Raw genomic sequence first — 22,210 nt, 5'->3', positions numbered from 1 at the left:
TTTGAAGAAAAGATAATGCCTCTTGCCTGGCAAGGAAGAAATGAGAATTTATGAGACCCTATAAGATTCTGCAATGGGATACTTAGATCAGCTTTCTTTGTTAAGAGTTACTTTTTTCTGCTTAGAACTTAAGTAGGAAAAATTGAATAGTAAGTTTAAGTTGCTTTATGTATTGGCACAGCTCTATCTTTAACTGCACTTCCAAATGTTTCATCACCTCACTGTTACTATGCATGTTAACATTTTAAAACGTATTCTGATAGTTTTCTAATTCATTGACACTACATACTATATTGGCTTGTGCCCATCGTTATTTAAAAACAGATTTCTACTTTTAATAGATTTTATTTCATTGAGCTTACAAAAAAAAACTCAGAATTTTTTTTATTTTAAGCATATGCTTAGGGTATGGTTGAAATTAATCCTATATTTTTCATGTTCATATAGTTTCTACTGTTCATAATTTTTCTTTTTTACAGATATTGATGATGCTCAAATACTTCCCCGCCCAACTAGAGTCAGACATTTTTCACAAAGTGAAGACACTGGAAATGAAGTTTTTGGTGCTTTGAATGAGGAACAGCCATTGCCTCGAAGTAGCAGCACTTCTGACATCTTGGAACCATTCACTGTTGAACGAGCCAAAGGTGCAGTTCCTGTCATTGACAGTTCATCCCGTCATGCGCCAAGCTTGCAGAGTTCCACAGAGGCTTCTTCAATAACTAGATCCACTGAAAGCCACATCACTGATACTCATAGTAGAGAGTCTTCTCTGGAAGTTGGTGATAGCATATATGATCATCTTTGTCACTTAATAGATCCGGTAGAACTTGCAGATTCAGCTTTTGAACAAATCCAGTACATTGACCTTGAAGGAGATGACGATCTTCTTTCCTCCCTGAAAGAATATTTTAAGGAAAACCAGGAAAATCATAGTAGAAATGAGTTAGGTAAAGATGTAGCTTCTCAGGAATTGATTGTTGGAGTAAATAGGGATGAACAGTCATCCTTAGATAAATTAGAATACATAGACCAGGAAAGTAAATCAGAAAATATCACCTCTTTTGTTGGGACTCCTGAAAACATTCAGTTTCAAAAAGAACCAAACTCAGCTGTCTTCGTGAGTAGTATTGCACCTAACCAGTTAGACAGTTTTATGAGAACAAAAACTTATGAAAAAGCTAAGGAACTAAACAGTGATAAACAGTCATCAGAACCTAGTTCAGGTAGCCCTTGTGATAAAGAAATGAGGAAACACCTGTATAGACAAACAGCCACAGAATTAGATGCCTGTGTAGATACAACACTAGCTGAAAAGGTTAAGGGTGTGCAAATTAATGAAAAAATCACTGTCCCACATGTTATGCATGCCAAGAAAACTACACTAAAAACACCTGTTAACCACAGACTGCCTCATGTTACAAACACTAGCAAGCTTTCTCCAACTAAAAGGAGCTTGTCTGAAACAGTAACTCCTAGAGCCAAAATCATGAAAATTACTACTAAAAAACGAAATACTGTTCATGTTACTTTTAGACCATCTACTGAGTCAGTTCAGTTTTATAATCCTCTGGAAAACAAAGAGGCTCCATGGAAGATGAGACTGCGGAAGCTTGGTGGTTTTAGTAGTAGTAGTAATAGCAACAGCAGCACCAGCAACCCCCATGCCAGCTCAAATAGTTTTACAGAGATAGTGAAACCTGGTGTGTACAGGCCTCTAGATTCAGTTGGTACAGCATCAGTAAGTAGCAAAACAAGTAAGGAATCTACAGAGATTCCCACCACTATATTACAAAAAGAAGGAATTGCAAGTAATCAGTTAGGTAGTCGTAGTACTCTTAGGTCATCAAGTCATGAGGCAGGACTACAGCAGGGCTCCCTGGGTGGCGTTTATAAAACTGTTGTACATGCTCTTTCGAAGCCGAAGGCAAATGTTTCCCCACAGAGGCAGAACAGAATGCCACCAGAGGCTCCACTGAGGGATCTGTACAGTCATGTAATGGGCTATTTTGGAAGGAAAGCTGCAGGTGAGCACTAACAGTGTGCAGAGCGCAAAAGGAGAAAGACAGCACCAGTTTGGCTTAATGCAACTGAAGCAAGCTATAAGCAATCAAAAAGCTTTGGGATGGTCACTGCTTTCTCTCTGTTTGGTTATGCATGCGCCTTTTCCCAGCTGTATTTTTCCCAGCATAAAATGTTTATTTAAATTACTAATTTCCCTTATAAGGCATTTAGTTAAACCTCTTTGCTGCTGAACAAGATAGGAAAGAGGAAGAAAATAGGAAAATTTTAATGACCTTTCAGAGGCTATCTAAATCAAATATTTTCCTGAGTATGCACTACATGAGACATGAAATTAAGTTTAAGTAGTTGGAGTACTTTCTTCCCTGGCCCCCTATAGTTTATATTTAAAAGGGCACCAGCTATAGCTGATTGAGTTCATTTACTTTTATGATTGATATACTTGGTTTTATCTTTTTGCTTGGAAGAGAATTATTTTGATATTACATAACATAATGGAAATCAAGGTCGTACAACCAGCACTAACATTTTTTAGTTATCATTGAAGGAGAAATTATTTCTTAAATTTCAAAGTGGATTTAGTTACCTTTAAGCCATTTAAAAACATGCTGCAGGCTTCTTAGTTTTGCATTCATTTGTATAGAATGCAAGTCCTTAAAACACTTACCAGTACTTTTCTTTTTTCTGAGATTTTAGATGTGCATAAAGGTTTCATGATAGCCAATCATGATTTTAATATGGAACCTCTATGGACAGATTACAGAAAGCAAGATTATGGTAACTGTCTTCTCTTATCTTGATTCAAATTAAAATAACTTTACAAATATAGAAAATTAACTTTCAGCAGTAAGGTAGGTTTTGATTTTGTTTGTTTAACATGGTTTTGTTAGCATGATTAACAGAATGCTGTATAATGCATCTTGCATTGAGCCATTAATGCCACTTGAGGGCAGTATTTGACAGCTTAGCAAAGCCTGGCCAGTAATATAAAGATAATGGTATTTCACAATGAACTTTTGACCAGTGTATTTTCTTAACCTGAAATGCTTTTTAGTTTATTAGGAATGTAAGCCATGCTGATTTTCTTTTAATTGCAGAGAAATTAACTTTTCAACAGCATAATGTGAAATAAATAAATATTATTTTTTCTATAAGTTTGTTTCCCAAGTTTAAAACTTTCTTGTTAATGTAGTCATTAAAAAAATCAAAATAACTTTTGTGGGGTTTTTTTTATATAGAAAAACCTTTGTGAAAATAAACCTTTTTTCTTAAAACAAATTAGATTTTGTAGTGAACTGAAATGACATTATGTCACAATTATAGATTATCTAAGCTTAAATGCATTTCTATCCTACTGAGATGTGCATAGATTGAAGGGATAGATTTCTTGCAAATATTCCTTGGGGAAGAATGGAATTCTAAATTATTAAGGCCCTAAGAAGCAGCATAGAGGCAGGAAGACAGATAAATATACCAGTTTCTTTATAGGCAATATTAACCTAACTCCAACTAGTGCTTATCTATCAGCTTTCTTGCTGTTTAAGGTCATACTGAAGATTGACTAACATCTGCTTAGTTAAATAAAGTAAATATCAATTTACTAATTCTTAAAATTAAATCTAAAAGGAGAGAAATTATTCATAAATGCATGTTTGGCAAATAATTGATATGGCATAGGTACTTTGTTTTGAGTTATTTTTGTTTGTTTCAAATTTAGGAAATGCAGTTAAGTCTTTTCTCACTATATATAGTTATTTATTTATTTTTAGTCAATAAAGAGGACATGAGCCCAAAACTGCCCCCTCTTAATAGTGATATTGGCAGCAGCAATGCTAATGTTCCTGATCTGATGGATGAGTTTATAGCAGAACGACTTCGAAGTGGTAATGCCTCAGTAAGTGTTGTTTTATTTTATTTATTTGGTTTTAGCGAGGAGAGTAGAGAAATTAAAAGATACATACTTTTGTGTGTGTGTAAATTTTCATTCAAAACAACGTTCCTATAAAATTTATATTTTTGTAGTATTTTTTATTCAAAGATCTAAAACAAATAGGCTTATAGTTTTGACCAGGGTAAAAGATTAGAATACCTATTTGTTTACCTATTTAGGAATAAGCCCCTACCTTCCTCGTCTTCTCTTTGTTTTTCATGTTTGCTCATAGGTTCTCTTCCTTCCCACTGCCAACCCTTAGCAAGAAAGAGGTCTTCTGGCCCAACTCCCATAAGTTGATAGCATAAGTATTGATTGCTTAATAATTACAGGTAACTTCAGAGTAGATTTTAAAGTTATCTTTGTTTTGAGTATTAGAATTATGGCAAAATGAAAATAGAACCAATTTTACCCCTAATAATACTTAATTATTAAGGAAAGAAATACATGTGGAATTGCTTTATTTAAATGGTCCTATTCCATTTGGATTTCAATCTTTAGTGAATGTCTGTAGCACTATTACATTTCCCTTTTATTTTCAGTTTCATTTTTTTCCTTGAATGGGAAAAATTTTTTTAAATCATTATATATCATCATTATAGAATAACCTCTTTGCCATCATTTTTTCCTCCCTCCACTATCTCTATTTGCTGCTGCTTTTTTGAATTGAATACTTTGCTCTTTCTATGGTCTTAACTTGAATCTATGGATCCTTTTGAGGCTTAAGAGTCTCAGGCCCAGTACCATATAATAACTGGGTCTCTACTTTAGATAAACCAACAGTAGTTCAGGTTATGGCTCCATACAACTACATAGATTATTTAGTTAGTGTGTTTTCACCCTCCTAACTCAGGCCCTAAACCTCAACATTTATTGTGATGATTGTCTTGGCAATTCAGTCTTTCAGATTTTTAATGACAAGAAGAAATTTTAATGGTAAAATGTTTCTTGAATTTTTAGACTATGACAAGAAGGGGAAGTAGTCCAGGCAGTCTTGAAATTCCCAAAGACCTCCCTGATGTTCTAAACAAGCAAAACCAAATGCGCCCTATTGATGACCCAGGTGTGCCCTCAGAATGGACTTCTCCTGCCAGTGCAGGGAGCAGTGATCTTATCAGCTCAGATAGTCATTCGGATTCTTTCAGCGCTTTCCAATACGATGGCCGAAAATTTGACAGCAAGTATCTTTTTCTGTTTGAGCAATATGGTTTTTTGTTGATTGTTTTCTGTTTGAGACTTATGGATTATATAACCATCACCTTCCTCTCTAATGTTATTTATATGGGGTTCTCATGTATTTTGATTTCATTTTTCAGTGAAATTCCAAAGGAAGTTTTAGGGAATCACTTCAAGTTGGGACCACTTTATTTCACCAAACTAAATTAAAGACACTTAAAAAACAAAAAACCACTGTCCTTTCATAAAACAAGTGGTATTCTAAGACCAAACATGTACAAGGGAAAAAAAATTAAAATTGACTTGATATTAGAATAAAGGACAGTCATGGTTATGAGTTGGTACTATTTCATTCTTTGCAAACCACTGTCTAGTTATGTTCAGTGCTTCAGTATGTTCAATACAATTATGTTCAATGTTAAATTACTCAGACCTTTTCTTGAATAATCACTTCATATTAAAATGACAGCAGTGGTATTATTTGGTGCTGTATCACTACTACATAGCTAGCTATATACACTTGGCAGTGAAGAGTACCGATATTTAAAAAAAGAACGTGGGGGCGCCTGGGTGGCTCAGTCGGTAAAGCATCTGACTCTTGGTTTCAGCTCAGGTCAGGATCTCACAGTTCGTGGGTTTGAGCCCCACATTGGTCTCCACGCTGACAATGTGTAGCCTGCTTGGGATATTCTCTGTCTCTCTCCCTCCTTTCCCTGCTCACACTCTTTCTCTGTCTCAAAATAAACTAAAAACAAACAAAAGAAACATGAAAACCTTGGGAACCGCATTAATGAAGAGCTGGGAGACGCATTGGAGAAACATGTTTCCTGCCCTCATATATTACTCTTATCTCAGACTGGATTATATGACTTAGAGAAAAATGGTTTTTACTGTATGTGTGCCACTTTTATTACATATATCTGTAGTTGAAAAGCATATTACCAGCTATCAAAAAACATAGATAATAGTGATGATACATCATATGCATGTTTAATCATTACTGTTAGTAATAAGCTATGAGAACCTTTAAAAAATTTATTTAACGTTTATACATTTTTTGAGAGACAGAAATAGAGCATGAGTAGGGGAGGGGCAGAGAGAGAGAGGGAGACATAGAATCCGAAGCGGGTTCCAGGCTCTGAGTTGTCAGCACAGAGCCTGACGTGGGACTCAAATTCATGAACTGCAAGATCATGACTTAAGCTGAAGTCACACACTTAACTGGGCCACCCAAGCACCCCACAATTTATCTCTAATTATAAACTTCCAGCTGTTAAAATTATTTGCACTTGCCTGAGTGGTATGTGAATAGAATAGATTTAGGGGAATGTTACTGTTTAATCATTTTTGCTGAAGTAGCTGTGTCTTTTGTAAATATTTTTGTTTCATGGTTGAGACATCTATGTACTAGCATTTCTTCTTCCTATAGATTTTGGCTTTGGAGCTGATGCTGGGATTGCATCCTCTGCTGATGTGGACTCAGGTTCTGGCCATCACCAAAGTGCTGAAGAGCAAGAAGTGGCTAGTCTAACCACACTTCAGTTGGATTCTGAAACAAGCAGTCTTAATCAACAAGCTTTCTCCGCTGAAGTTGCAACGGTTACTGGTAAACTTACTCAAGGGAATGTCTTCCTTAAATGTATTTTTTTAAGCCACCAAAGAATATGTTTAGGATTTTATTTGATAGGTTTTAAGTATTATTACTGTTTAAGTACTATTTTTTTTTCATTCATCTTTATAGAAAAATGGAGGAAAAAACACATTAATGTAAGAGTTTCTTGACCTGGGTCTACATGGATAAGTTTCGGGGAATTAGCTGAACTCCCAGTATTATATACAAAATGTTATATGTGTTTGCATCACTGCATTTCCTGCGGTGATGTTTAAATGATAACCAAAAAGTAGTTGAGAAGTACTATCTCTTTTTCATCATCTTTCAGAGTTAGCCTAGATTTTTATAGATTTCTTTGGCAAAGTATTTATTATAGAAACTGTAGGGAATACTGCCAAGTAGAAGGCCTACTTACTAATATACCAATATTCTATGTTCATACAACAGTAAATTATTCTTTTCAGCAATTTTTAAAATGCAGGTAAATATATGATGAGTAGAATCCAAGAAATTTACTCATGAAATGCAGGGTCACATTATTGCAAGGTTAGTGCAGTGACCAGAGGGATCCTGAGCAGTTTCTAGCTCATAGTTCAGTGGTTCCATTCTGTGATCCAAATTCATTCTGGTTCTCACTGTAGTTTGATGCCTTTTGATGGGTGATTCCAGTTTAGGTATCAATATTGTATCCTGTGGTTCATTGGAACTTGCAAGACTAAATACTGATTTCTGCTTGTCTGAATTTGTCAGGCACAGTTCCTCAGCCACATCAAACATGAAGTTTGGCCAGTGGAATCCTTGATGGGCAGAAACCCATCCTTTGTTTTCCCATCTTACCCCTTCTTTTCCACTTCCTATCAGGATTACTAAGAACTGTAACCTGCCCCATTAAAGAATAGAGACTGAGTGGAGGACAGGAGCCAACTGAGTTAGATCATAGTCCCATTATTACGGAATTTAAATGACTCAGAGAGAAATACTAGGGAAAATTCTTATTTTATAGTAAACAGCTGTTATTGTAGTTGTTTTTAAAATAAAATGTTCAACATTACTAGTAAAGAATGTAAATAAAAACCACGAGATACCACTATACATATAATTAAACAACTGAAGTTAAAAACGCTGATAATACCAAGTATTGAAGAGGATGTAGAACAACTGGGAATATCATGTCACTCATGGGAATGCAAAATGGTAAGGTTTCTCTGCCAAAATATGCCAGTGTCTTTTAGAAGTAAACATGCATTTACCTCATGACTGTTACTAGGTATTTACCTCTGGCAGCTGTATTTGGAACTTCATGACAGCATTATTCACAGTAGCTAAAAATTCAAAACAGCTCAAGCGTCCAGCAACTAGTGAATGGATAATCAAATTGTAATGTAGTCATTCACTGAATATTCATTGAAATAGGACTCAGAAAAAAAAAAAAAGATTAACATATGTGAAACCATAGCTGATTCTCAAAAACATGCTAGATGAAAGAAGTCAAATACAAAAGACTATATATCGTACTTTATTATTCCATGTATAGGACATTCTATTTTTTTTTTTTTTAATTTTTTTTTTTTTCAACGTTTATTTATTTTTGGGACAGAGAGAGACAGAGCACGAATGGGGGAGGGGCATAGAGAGAGGGAGACACAGAACCGGAAACAGGCTCCAGGCTCTGAGCCATCCGCCCAGAGCCCGACGCAGGGCTCGAACTCACGGACCGCGAGATCGTGACCTGGTTGAAGTCGGACGCTTAACCGACTGCGCCACCCAGGCGCCCCTGTATAGGACATTCTAGAGAAGACAAAACTATAGTGATAAAGGTCAGTAATTACTTGGGGGGGTGGGAGTCAGCAGGGGATCAACTGCAATTGGGCACAAGAAAGCTTTTCATGCTGATGGACATTTCTTTGTTTCGATTGTTATTGATTATGGACTGCATACAATTGCCAAATTAATATAACTGTACAGTTAAAATGGGTGACTTAAAAAACTAAATGTGGAAGTTTATTTTCTACAGTCACACAAATTTTAATACTATCAAAACTCTAGATATTTGGACAGTGTAGAGAGTTAATGAACTTTGAAAAGAATGGACTTTCAAAGTAGAAATAATAAAATGGCTGAGAAGTTTTTTTTAACTGATTTAGAGATCCACTGTACAACCCTCCCAGTCTGTGGCTCAAAAGAATCCCACCACTACGTGTCCCTTAATCGGGGGACCATCTATTTTGAAGGAGGAGTTAAACATCATGCTCTCCAGTAAACTACATAGGTTTCTTATAGTTTTCTTAAAGCCCTCAGACTATTAATCAGACTGTGATGTTTTCAAAAGACTACTGTATGTGAAAGAAGTCTGACCTCACTTTTTCTTTTTTTATTTATCTTTAGTCATCAAAACTGGAGTTCCCCACAACAATTCTAAAAACTTAATATATAAAGAGAACTTGTTTTAGGCGATTTGCCTCAATATGAGTTTTGGATAATTGAACCAAAGAATTTTTAACATGTATATAACCTATATTTACTACACATGGTGACCATTTCTAGGACTCTACTAGGAAGTTTTGTAAGGAATTCTGTTCTTGATTAGTGCCATTTGTAGTAGTGTAAGGGTGTTTAAGAAACTAAAGCAGTTCATGGATCAAGTTCTAATTAAAAGATAAAATTCAGCAAAGAGTACAACAGCATATAATCAATATACAAACTATTCAACACACTTTGATTATTTTCTCAAGTATATTTTGCGTATATTCTCACAGTTAACTTTTTAAGAATAGCTGTGTTCTATCAAAGGGATGTTAATAGTCATGAAATCTTTTATTTTCCTGTAATATTTTCAGAAATTATAGCAGAAACTTAATATAGGAGATAAGAACAAAAATTTAATGGATAAATATTAATATAGCAATACTTATATTTTAAAAATGCATTCTTTAAGAGGAGAATACCTATAAGTCAGGTGTTCTAGATTGTTACTAATAAAGTTGAAGACAGTAATGATTCACTAATAGGTAATCTTAATAAAAAATTACTTAAGTTTTAATTCTAAAAAATGAATCAGATTTTTATGGATGAAAATAATACATGGAAGTAAGAGAAATAGATTTGTATTACAAAGCATTTGACTAAGGCTGATGATTTTTTAAATGTTTTTTATTTTTCAAAATGTTTATTTATTTTTGAGAGAGAAAGACAGAACGTGAGCAGGGGAGGAGCAGAGAGAGAGGGAGACATAGAATCTGAAATAGGCTCCAGGCTCTGAGCTGTCAGCACAGAGCCTGATGTGGAGCTTGAACTTGGGAATGGTGAGACCGTGACCTGAGCTGAAGTTGGACGTTCAACCAACTGAGCCACTCAGGCGCCCCCCCCCTTTTTTTTGTTTTAGTTTTGAGAGAGAGAGGGAGGGAGGGAGGGAGGGCAGGCGCATGCGCTGGGGAGGGGCTGAAAGAGAGGGAGACAGAGAGTTGAACCAGGCTCCAGGTTCCGAGCTGTCAGCACAGAACTCAACGCAGGGCTCGAGCTTACGAACCACAAGATCATGACCTGAGCTGAAGTCGGACGCTTAACCAACTGAGCCACTCAGGCGCCCCTGATGATTTTTTTGTCGTGTACTTATAAAATATTTGATGAGTATTAAGGAGATTGTTTTCATTATGCCCTCAATAGTTTGTGTCTGTACTAAAATACAGAATTTTTACATTTCTGTAGCTACCTTTTAACATACGAGTTTGTGCCATATGAATTTACTCCAAATCTCAAATGAAGGAAAGGAAATTGACTACCTACTGTGTATCATAATTGAGCCTAAATGAAATCATGATTATCATTCAGTAAGGGATTCTTAGCGTTATATGTTCTTTTTAAGGCATTTATTGTGTTATATTTAAACATTTGTATAAACAGTGTGCAATGACACATTTGTGGAATTAAAATAATACAAATACGTAATTTATTTACTTGGTTTTTGCTTTACTGTATAAAAGGAGGTAACAGGGACAGAGTTTTAGAATTATTGAGTCCAGAATGTTGATATTTCATTGCTAGAAAGAAGCTTAAATAAAAAGACAAATACATATTTTTTAATTGAGGCATAATTGCATACAATATTATATTAGTTTCAGGTGTACAACATACAGTGATTTGACAAAAGTTAATACAGTGTTATTGACTATATTCCCCATTCTGTACCTCACTTCCCCATGACTACTTACTTATTTTATAACCAGAAGTTTTTACTTCATAATTTCCTTCCTCTTCCATGCCCCCCTCTCCTTTGGCATGGCAGCTACCAGTCAGTTCTCTGTATCTATGAGTCTGGATTTTGTTCTGTTTGTTTTGTTTTTTAGATTCCACATAAAAATGTAATCATATGGTATTTGTCTTTTTCCGTCTAACTTATTTCACTTAGCAAAATCCCCTCAAGGTCCAGCCATGTTGTCGCAAATGGCAAGATTTCATTCTTTTTTTGTGGTTAGGTAGTATTCTTTTGTATGTATAAGTCACATGTTCTTCATCCAGTTCATCTATCAATGGACACTGAAGTTGCTTCCATACCTTGGCTATTGTAAATAATGCTGCAGTGAGCATAGAGGAGCAAATATCTCTTTGAATTAGTATTTTTGTTTTCTTTAGATAGATATCCAGTAGTAGAATCGCTAGATCATAGGGTAGCTCTATTTTTAATTTTTTAAATATGTAATATATTGTCAAATTGGTTTCTTAAATTTTTTTTAATGTTTGTTTATTTTTTGAGACAGAGAGAGACAGAGCATGAATGGGGGAGGGTCAGAGGGAGGGAGACACAGAGTCTGAAACAGGCTCCAGGCTCTGAGCTGTCAGCACAGAGCCCGACGCGGGGCTCGAACTCACGGACCGTGAGATCACAGCCTGAGCCGAAGTCGGACGCTCAACTGACTGAGCCACCCAGGCGCCCCACAAATTGGTTTCTATACAACACCCAGTGCTCATCCCAACAGGTGCCCTCCTCAATACCCATCACCCACCCTCTCCTCCCTCCCACCCCCCATCAACCCTCAGTTTGTTCTCAGTTTTTAAGAGTCTCTTATGTTTTGGCTCCCTCCCTCTCTAAACTTTTTTTTTTTTCCCTTCCCCTCCCCCATGGTCTTCTGTTAAGTTTCTCAGGATCACATAAGAGTGAAAACATATGGTATCTGTCTTTCTCTGTATGAGTTATTTCACTTAGCATAACATTCTCCAGTTCCATCCACGTTGCTACAAAAGGCCATATTTCATTCTTTCTCATTGTCAAGTAGTATTCCATTGTGTATATAAACCACAATTTCTTTATCCATTCATCAGTTGATGGACTTGTAGGCTCTTTCCATAATTTGGCTATTGTTGAAAGTGCTGCTATAAACGTTGGGGTACACATGCCTCTATGCATCAGCGTTCCTCTATCCCTTAGGTAAATTCCTAACAGTGCTATTGCTGGGTTATAGGGTAGATCTATTTTTAATTATTTGAGGACCCTCCACCCTGTTTTCCAGAGCGGCTGCACCAGTTTACATTCCCACCAACAATGCGCATGGGTTTCCTTCTCTCCACATCCTTGCCAACACTTATTTTCTTCTCTTTCTGATAATAATCATTTTGACAGGTGTAAGGTCATATCTCATTGTGGTTTTGATTTACTTCCTTGATATTTAGTGATGTTGAGCATCTTTTCATGTGTCTTGAAATATATCTGTTCAGATCCTCTGCCCATTTTTAATCAGATTGTTTTTTATTGAGTTATATGAGTTCTTTATATATTTTGGTTATTAGACCCTTTTCAGATATATGATTTGCAAATATCTTCTCCAATTCAGTATGTTCCCTTTTTGTTTTGCTGATGGGTTTCTTCAGTGTTTAGAGGCTTTTTAGTTTGATATAGTCCCACTTGTTTATTTTTGCTTTTGTTTCCCTTGCCTGAGGAGACATCTAAAAACCATTGCTAAGACCAGTGTCAGGAAGCTTGATGCCTGTGTTTTCTTCTAGAGGTTTTATGGTTTCAGGCCATATGATCAAGCCTTTAATCCATTTCGAGTTGGTTTTTGTATATGATACAAGATAGTGGTGCAGTTTCATTTGTTTACACATGGCTGTCCGGTTTTCACAACACCATTTATTAAAGAGACTATCCTTTCCCCACTGTATATTTTACCCTATTTTGTTATAAATTAATTGACCATATATGTATGGGGTATTTCTAGGCTCTCTGTTCTCTTAATCTTGATTTTTTATGCCAATACCACACTGTTTTAATTACTACATCTTTGTAGTATAGTATGAAACAGGGAGCAGGATATCTCCAGCTTTGTTCTTTCTCAAGATTGTTTTGGCTAGGGGCGCCTGGGTGGCGCAGTCGGTTAAGCGTCCGACTTCAGCCAGGTCACGATCTCGCGGTCCGTGAGTTCGAGCCCCGCGTCAGGCTCTGGGCTGATGGCTCGGAGCCTGGAGCCTGTTTCCGATTCTGTGTCTCCCTCTCTCTCTGCCCCTCCCCCGTTCATGCTCTGTCTCTCTCTGTCCCAAAAATAAATAAACGTAGAAAAAAAAAATTAAAAAAAAAAAAAAGATTGTTTTGGCTATTCAGTCTTTAGAATTTTAGAATTATTTGTTCTAGTTCTCTAACAAATGCTATTGGTATTTTGGTAGCGATTGCATTGAATCTGTACATTGCATTGGGTGATATAGACGTTTTAATGATATTAATTCAGTCTGTGAGCATGGAATATCTTTCCGTTTGTTTGTGTCTTCTTCCGTTTCTTTCGTTTGTGTTTTATAGTTTTCAGTATATAAGTCTTTTACCTCCTTGGTTAAATGTATTCCTAGGTATTTTTTTGATGTGATTATAAATGAGTTTTTTTTTAAATTTCTCTTTTTTTTTAATGTTTATTCATTTTTGAGAGAGAGAGAGAGAGAGAGAGAGAGAGAAACAGAGCGTGGCCGGGGAGGGGCAGAGAAAGGGAGACACAGAATCTGAAGCAGGCTCCAGGCTCTGAACTGTCAGCACAAGCCTGACTCAGGCTTGAACTTGCCAACTGTCAGATCATGACCTGAGCCCAAGTCGGACACTTAACCAGCCGAGCCACCCAGGCACCCCTTTATTTCTGTTTTTAATGGTTCATTATTAGTGTATAGAAACACAGATTTTTTTAAAAAACATATTTTGTATTCTGCCATTTTCTGAATTCATTTATTCTAACAGTTTCTCGGTAGAATCTTAAGGGTTTCCTATATGCAATCTGCATGGAGTGACAGTTTTAATTCTTCCTTTCCAGTTTGTGTGCCAGTTATTTATTTATTTATTTATTTATTTTTTTTACCTAATTGCTGTGGCTAGGACTTCCAATACTTTGTTGAATAAAAGACAAAGGCATCTTTGTCTTGTTCCTGATCTTAGAGGAAAAGCTTTCACGTTTTCACCATGGAATATGATGCTCGTTTGTCATATATGACCTTTATTATCATATTGAGGTACCTTCCCTTTATACCTAGTTTGTTGAGAGGTTTTTATCATCAATGGGTGTTGAAGTTTGTTCAGATACTTTATCTACTGAAATAATCATATAATTGTTTTAATTTAATTTTTTTTTTTAATTTACATCCAAATTAGTTAGCATATAGTGCAACAATGATTTCAGGAGTAGATTCCTTAATGTCCCTTGCCCATTTAGCCCATATCCCCTCCCACAGTCCCTCCAGTAACCCTCAGTTTGTTCTCCATATTTATGAGTCTCTTCTGTTTTGCCCCCCTCCCTGTTTTTATATTATTTTTGTTTCCCTTCCCTTATGTTCATCTGTTTTGTCTCTTAAAGTCCTCATATGAGTGAAGTCATATGATATTTGTCTTTCTCTGACTGACTAATTTCACTTAGCATAATACCCTCCAGTTCCATTCACATAGTGGCAAATGGCAAGATTTCATTCTTTTTGATTGCCAAGTAATACTCCATTGTGTATATATACCACATCTTCTTAATCCATTCATCTATTGATGGATATTTGGGCTCTTTCCATACTTTGGCTATTGTTGATAGTGCTGCTATAAACATGGGGGTGCATGTGTCCCTTCAAAACAGCACACCTGTATCCCATGGATAAATGCCTAGTAGTGCAATCGTAGGGTAGTTCTATTTTTAGTTTTTTGAGGAACCTCCATAGTGTTTTCCAGAGTGGCTTTACCAGCTTGCATTCCCACCAACAATGCAAAAGAGATCCTCTTTCTCTGCATCCTTGCCAAAATCTGTTGTTGCCTGAGTTGTTAATGTTAGCCATTCTGAGGGGTGTAAGGTGGTATCTCATTGTGGTTTTGATTTATATTTCCCTGATAATGAGTGATGTTGAGCATTTTTTCACGTGTTGGTTGGCCATCTGGATGTCTTCTTGGAGAAGTGTCTATTCATGTCTTTTGCCCATGTCTTCACTGGATTATTTGTTTTTTGGGTGTTGAGTTTGATAAGTTCTGTATAGATTTTGGATACTAACCCTTTATCTGATATGTCATTTGCAAATATCTTCTCCCATTCTGTTGGTTGCCTTTTAGTTTTGCTGATTGTTTCCTTCACTGTGCAGAAGCTTTTTATTTTGATGTCCCAGTAGTTCATTTTTGCTTTTGTTTCCCTTGCCTCCGGAGATGTGTTGAGTAAGAAGTTGCTGCGGCCAGGATTAAGGAGGTTTTTGCCTGCTTTCTCCTCTAGGATTTTGATGGCTTCCTGTCTTACATTTAGGTCTTTCATCCATTTTGAGTTTATTTTTGTGTATGGTGTAGGAAACTGGTCCAGATCTATTCTTCTGCATGTCGCTGTCCAGTTTTCCCAGCACTACTTGCTGAAGAGACTGTCTTTATTCCACTGGATATTCTTTCCTGCTTTGTCAAAGATGAGTTGGCCATGTGTTTGTGGGTCCATTTCTGGGTTCTCTATTCTGTTCCATTGATCTGAGTGTCTGTTCTTGTGCCAGTACCATAATGTCTTGATGATTACAGCTTTGTAGTATAGCTTGAAGTCTGGGATTTTGAGGCCTCCAGCTTTGGTTTTTCTTTTTCAAGATTGCTTTGGCTATTCGGGGTCTTTTCTGGTTCCATACAAATTTTAGCATTATTTGTTCCAGCTCTGTGAAGAATGCTGGTGTTATTTTGATAGAGATTGCATTGAATATGTAGATTGCTTTGTGAATAATCATATAATTTTTATCTTCTGTTAATGTGTATCACATTGGTCAATTTATGGATATTGAACCATGTTTGTCTCCCTGGAATAAATCTCACTTGATCATACTGTATGATTGTTTTTATGTGTTGTTTTAACTCAGTTTATTGATATTTTGTTGAGGATTTTTGCATCTGGGTTTATTAGGGATATTGGCCTATAATTTTCTTTCTTTTTTTTTTTTTAATGTTTATTTATTTTTGAGAGACAGGAGGGCAGACTGCAAGCAGAGGGAGGGGCAGAGAGAGAGGAAGACACAGAATCAGAAGCAGGCTCCAGGCTCTGAGTTGTTAGCACAGAGCCTAATGCGGGGCTCAAACTCAAAAACAGTGAGATCATGACCTGAGCCGAAGTCAGTCACTTAACTGACTGAGCCACCCAGACGCCCCTATAATTTTCTTTTTTTGTGTGATGTCCTTGTTTGGTTGTGGTATGAGGATAAAACCGGCCTCGTAAAATGAGTTTGAAAGTTTTTTCCTCTTCAATATATGGAAGAGTTTAAGAGGGATGGGTGTTAAGTATTCTTTCAATGTTTGGGAGAATTCACGAATGAAGCTGTGTGGTCCTGGACTTTTGTTCATTGGGAGATTTTTGATTTTGGATTCAATCCCCTCACTAGTGATTGGTCCATTCAGATTTCTGTTTCTTCATGATTCAGTCTTGGAAGATTATAAATTTCTAGGAATTCATCCATTTCCTCTAGGTTGTATTTCTGTGGTATTGGTTGTAATGTGTTTTCTTTCTTTTCTGACTTTGAGTTCTATCTTGTTTTTCTTATGCGTTTAGGTCATTTTTATCTTTCCAGAGAACCAGCTCTTAGTTTCATTGATCTCTTTTATTGTCTTTTTAGTCTCTATTTCATTTATTTCTGTTCTGATCTTTATTATTTCTTCCCTTCTACTAACTTTGGGTTTTGTCCTTTTTTTTTCTCTAGTTTGCCTAGATATGAAATTAAATTGTTTACTTGAGATTTCTCTTTCCTTGAGGTAGACCTATATTGCTATGACCTTCCCTCTTAGAACCATTTTTGCTGCATTCCATAGATATTGGTATGTCATATTTCTGTTTTCATTTGCTTCTATGTATTTTTTTAATTTTTCCTTTAATTTTTCATTCACTTTGTAGGTATTTGGAAACATATTTAATCTCTGTGTATTTGTAGTTTTTCTAGTTTTCTTCTGGTAGTTGATTTCTAGTTTCATATTGTTGTGGTCTGAAATGATTTCAGTCTTGTTGAATTCAGTAAGACTTATGAGACCTAACATGTGATCTATCCTGGAGAATGTTCCATGTACACTTGAGAAGAATATGTATTCTCCTGTGGATGGAATGTTCTGAACATATGAGTTAAGTCCATCTGGTCTAATCTGTCATTTAAGGCTGATCTTTCTTTATTAATTTTCTGTTGAAAGGTCCTGATATTTTAGCGGCTTGCTTGGTAGTAGCACCACCTCACTACAACCACCACAAAGTGTTAAATAAGTATTAATTTATGCTATACATAATTTAAATTAACATGAGTTTCTGCTATGTACCAGACACTACACTAGGCCCTGGCAATACTTCAGTATATAACGTAGATACAGTCCCTGTTTTTACAGAGTTTCTGCATTAGTGAAGATATTTAAAACTAAACAGTGTGTTTCAAGTCAGTGTTAGTCAGTGTTATAAGTGGTATAATGGGGAAGTACAAGTGCATATGGCAGAGACTCCTTATTCACACTGGGTAGGTCAACAGTGGGTAGGCTTCTAAGGAAGAAGTGTCTAAAGTAAGACCTGAAAAATAAAAAGAAGTTAACCAGACCTATAAGAACAGGATTATGGCCCCATGCAAAGGAAAAACATGTGGAAAAGGCTAGCTCTGTGGCTAGAACTTAAAAGTAACAGGGGAATTATGGAGTGATCAGAAAGTTGAAGAAAGACTGGAAAACCCACTAATAAGTTTGGGCTTATGCTATGGCCAGTAAAGAGCCATAGAATATTTTAAGTAAGGAAGTAACATCTGATTAGATTTTTACATCTTTTTGCTGCCTTATGAAGAATGGACTGGGAGGAAGGAATAGGGGTAAGAGGGAGATTGACGACTGGGGACCATCAGGGACCACCATAAACCAGGCTAGCAATGATAGTAGCATATAGAGCCATGCAGAGCAAGTTCTTCTCAGGAATAGCCCCAGGTCTGAAGTAAGTGAAATAGAGTAGCAGTGGGTACTAGAGTTTCTCTAGCTGCATCAGGAATGGACATTATCACTTTCACAGATGGCTTCTATTAACTGCTATGCCCAGTTCTGATTCCATTCTAGTACCCTGGAAGAAATCAAATGAGACCCCTAGATACAAAATCGTGTACAGTATTATGATTTTCTTTACCTCTTTGGCCTTTGATGCTTCTCAGTTGTATCTTATTGGGATTTTAAGCATTACATCTTAGGTAGAGAGTATTGAATATTCTCTTTATGGTAAGTTTATGAAATTATATTTACAGGTTCAGAAAGTGCTTCTCCAGTCCATTCAGCTCTGGGATCCAGGTCACAGACGCCTTCTCCTTCCACACTGAATATAGATCACATGGAACAGAAAGATCTGCAGCTTGATGAGAAGCTCCACCATTCTGTTCTTCAGACGCCAGATGACCTAGGCAATATTTGGAAATTAGATATTTGCCATTTTTCCTTTCAGGGCATTAGTGTTAGGAGATCTTAATTTAGACATCTTAAACTTTTGATTAGATAGAGTATTATTATAAGTCTTTTGAACTTTTGTGAGTCTTTTGGAAATTTGTTACTTAACATTTTTTCTTGCTCTTAAAAATATTTATAGTCTAATATTTGTTGTATTATTATAGTTGCCTACAGTCCTGGCATTAGTGGTTGCATTATTTTTGTGTGTTAAATTATCATTTATTGATATTCTGCCATTTCCTAAAGCAGGAAGTATTTTTAAGTAAATGTTAAAAAGTGACTAGGAAACCTTAGAAACTGCAAGTTTTAATAAAAGTTATTTCTGCTGAGTCTTACATAATGTAACAAGGATCAGGATAAAACGTCATTTTGCAATTATGCCCAAAACAATGAATAATATAAAATGCCAGTTTTCATTGGTGCTGCAGTACATTTACTCTCTATAACTTCTGGCCTTATAGTTTTAAGGTACTCATTCTCATAATATGCATTTATCTTGCAATTACATAACCCTTATGGTCTGATTTCTGGATTATTTTTGGCCTTGTCTTTCCTCCTTTTGGCCTGCAGTTTTTAGTTCATCCTTGATTTTAGTTTCTTTCCCCAACAGTGGGAAAAAATTTCTAACTTCTAGAAAAGTTACAAGACTAGTAAAATGAATACACATTAAGCCTTTAGATGAATTCACAAGTTGTTAATATTTTACCACTTTATCTCTGTATCTACATACACACGTGCACAAAAACAACCCTGCCATCCCCCCCCCCTTTAATTTCCACGTAAGTTGGGGAGGATCAGAGGGAGAAGGAGAGAGAAAATCCCAAGCAGCCTCCACACCCAGAGCAGAGCCAGATGCATGGCTTGGTTGATATCACGACTCTGATATCATGACCTGAGCAGAAATCAAGAGTTGGAAGCTTAACTGACTGAGCCACCCAGGCGTGCCATTTTTCTTTCTTTCTTTCCTCCTTTCTTTCTTCTTTCCTTCTTGCCTTTCTGTCTTTTTTCTGTCTTTCTCTGTTTCTTTCTTTCTTTCTGTTTGTCTGTCTTTCTTGAGCTATTTAGTAGTGAATTGCAAATTTTAGACCCTTTACACCTAAACACTTTAGTGTTTCCTGTATAACCACATTGTAATGGTCACATTCAGCATATTTAACATTGAAACATCACTGCAATTTTTTTTTTTAATGTTTGTTTATTTTTGAGAGAGACGGAGGGAGAGAAAGAGAGAGAGACAGAACATGAGTGGGGGAGAGGTAGAGAAAGAGAGGGAGACAAGAATCTGAAATAGGCTTCAGGCTCTGAGCTGTCAGCACAGAGCCCCAATGTGGGGCTCAAACTCAGGAATGGTGAGCTCATGACCTGAGCTGAAGTTGGATGCTTAACTGACTGAACCACACAGGTGCCCCCATTACTGCAGTTTTTAATCCAAAGTCAAATTTCCCCAGTTGTTTCAGTAGGAATATCTTTTATAGCTACACCACACCACTACCAGCCCAATTCAGGATTCAAAGGAGGATCACACATTGTTGCTGGCTTTGGAATTATTTAAAATTTTGTTTTTGAGAGGGATAAGTTAGAGACAAATCAGTTGATTTTTCACCATATTATGAAGGTTCCATAGAGTAGGGAGATGTTAACAGTGATGGTTAAAACTACAGTGGTTTTTTTTTCTTTTATTTCAATGAGCTTACACCAGACGGTTATTTTTTATTATTATGAAAGACTAGTAACTTTTTTTATAATACAATCATTGTACACTTTATGTAGAAAGAGAAAAAAAGTTAAACATTAGGCATAAAGGATGTGCATATATTAAGAATGAACTTGTAAATTATGAGTACATTGAGATATTATCAAGTAGGAATAATCTTAGTAATGATTTCGCCTTTTCTGTTATATACACTGAATAGAATAATGGGTGTTTTTTAAGTTGGAGGAGACCTATAATGATATTTAGCTAAACCATCTATTTCATAGTGAGAAGTATAGCATTAGGTTATTAAATAATTTGTATGACATCACATAATTAATAACAGTAATATCCCTTTTAATGCTAAGCCTGATTTAGTTTTGAAATATAGAAATACATTTCTTTGGAAGTTTTAAGTACAAAGAAATAGGCTTATGAAGACTTCCTACAAGATCTGCTTTCAGCCTGCGATCTTCTATTAATTTGATGATACAACCTGAAGTAGTCATTTGATAAAGAGAGAGTATATACTTACACATATGATCTTTATGTCAACCATATACTTCTATCAGTATCATTTCCTCCTTAGATAAATCCTAGTACAAGTTCCATTGAATAAGTAATTATTGCCATAATATGGAATCACGAACTGGTGAGGTTTTGATCTTATTAGGAAAAAATAACACTAGTGCCTATTGACATTTTTAAAATTTGCTTTTATAGATATTTAAGATTGTTAATTTGACTCTTTCTTGTTTTTGTGATTCTTTAGAAAAATTACTAACACCAACGTATTGGTTTATTTTATAGAAATCAGTGAATTTCCATCTGAATGTTGTAGTGTGATGGCAGGGGGTACACTCACAGGATGGCATGCTGATGTTGCTACTGTAATGTGGCGAAGAATGCTAGGCATTTTGGGAGATGTCAACGCTATTATGGATCCTGAAATACATGCCCAAGTTTTTGATTACCTCTGTGAGCTTTGGCAAAATCTAGCTAAGGTAAAAAAAAAAAAAAAAAAAAAAAAAAAAAAAAAAAAAAAAAAAAAACTGTTAAGAATTCGTAGAAGCCTTAGACCACATTGCCCCTCCCCCCCCCCAACCTCCTTACTATAAACTAGTTCCTGGCAGGGTAAAGTCACTGAACCATGTTTAAATATATAGTTAGTGATAGAAATTGGACTTGAACTCAAGTTTAAGCTAAAACAAACTGGAAGAACAGTTTTCATAGATTTGTTGCATTTTATTTGAAAATTACAGATTAGAGATAATCTTGGCATTTCAACTGATAACCTGACCTCCCCTTCACCACCAGTTTTGATTCCTCCACTGAGAATTCTTACACCTTGGCTTTTCAAGGTAAGCTTAATATATAAAAATTATAATTTAAAAGTTTCATTTAATAAATACATATGTAATCTGTTTTAAACATTTGATTCTTTAACTTTTGTATAGTTTTCTAGAACACTTGGTTTGTGACTTGTCATTCATTACGGGTTATACAGAGAGGAAAATGGGCATAGCATAATTATTATACTGGTGCATCATTTTTATTTAATAAAACAAAAGTGAATATAGAAAATTATGTTTTAATTGTATTTAAGTGAAGTATAAATCTCGAATTTATATCAAAGAATATGCTGTGTACTTTCATTGTTTTAGTTTTTAAGTTTATTTATTTTAAGAGAGAAAGCATGAGCAGGGGAGGGGCAGAGACAGAGGAAGAGAGAGGGAGAGAGAGAGAATCTCAAGCAGGCTCCATGCTATCAGCACAGAGCCCCATGTGGGGTTCGATCTCACAAACCATGAGATCATGCCCTGAGCCAAAACCAAGAGTCAGATGTTTAACCAGCTGAGCCACCCAGGCACCCCTACTTTTGAAGTTTTA

At 35.9% G+C, this 22,210-nt stretch overlaps 1 protein-coding gene across 7 annotated transcripts in view; it reads left to right on the top strand.

The window, feature by feature from the left end:
• RALGAPA1 (Ral GTPase activating protein catalytic subunit alpha 1) overlaps positions 1–22,210 on the top strand; it is a 274,567-nt gene that overhangs the window by 116,497 nt on the left and 135,860 nt on the right. For 4 of the 7 annotated variants that reach the window (XM_030318952.1, XM_032593697.1, XM_030318954.1 and 1 more), the window contains 7 exons: positions 480–2,027; positions 3,792–3,916; positions 4,913–5,129; positions 6,558–6,734; positions 18,432–18,584; positions 21,131–21,324; positions 21,583–21,681. In XM_030318952.1, the coding sequence (XP_030174812.1) occupies positions 480–2,027; positions 3,792–3,916; positions 4,913–5,129; positions 6,558–6,734; positions 18,432–18,584; positions 21,131–21,324; positions 21,583–21,681 (2,513 nt within the window). The remainder of the gene's footprint in view (positions 1–479; positions 2,028–3,791; positions 3,917–4,912; positions 5,130–6,557; positions 6,735–18,431; positions 18,585–21,130; positions 21,325–21,582; positions 21,682–22,210) is intronic. The other 3 variants (XM_032593698.1, XM_032593699.1, XM_030318960.1) reach the window with 1 other exon arrangement.

The sequence above is a fragment of the Lynx canadensis genome, chromosome B3, assembly GCF_007474595.2.
Source record: "Lynx canadensis isolate LIC74 chromosome B3, mLynCan4.pri.v2, whole genome shotgun sequence".
In the NCBI taxonomy this organism is placed as follows: Eukaryota; Metazoa; Chordata; class Mammalia; order Carnivora; family Felidae; genus Lynx; species Lynx canadensis.
The sequence above is the reverse complement of the archived record's forward strand: the minus strand, read 5'-3'. Positions and strand labels throughout refer to the sequence as shown.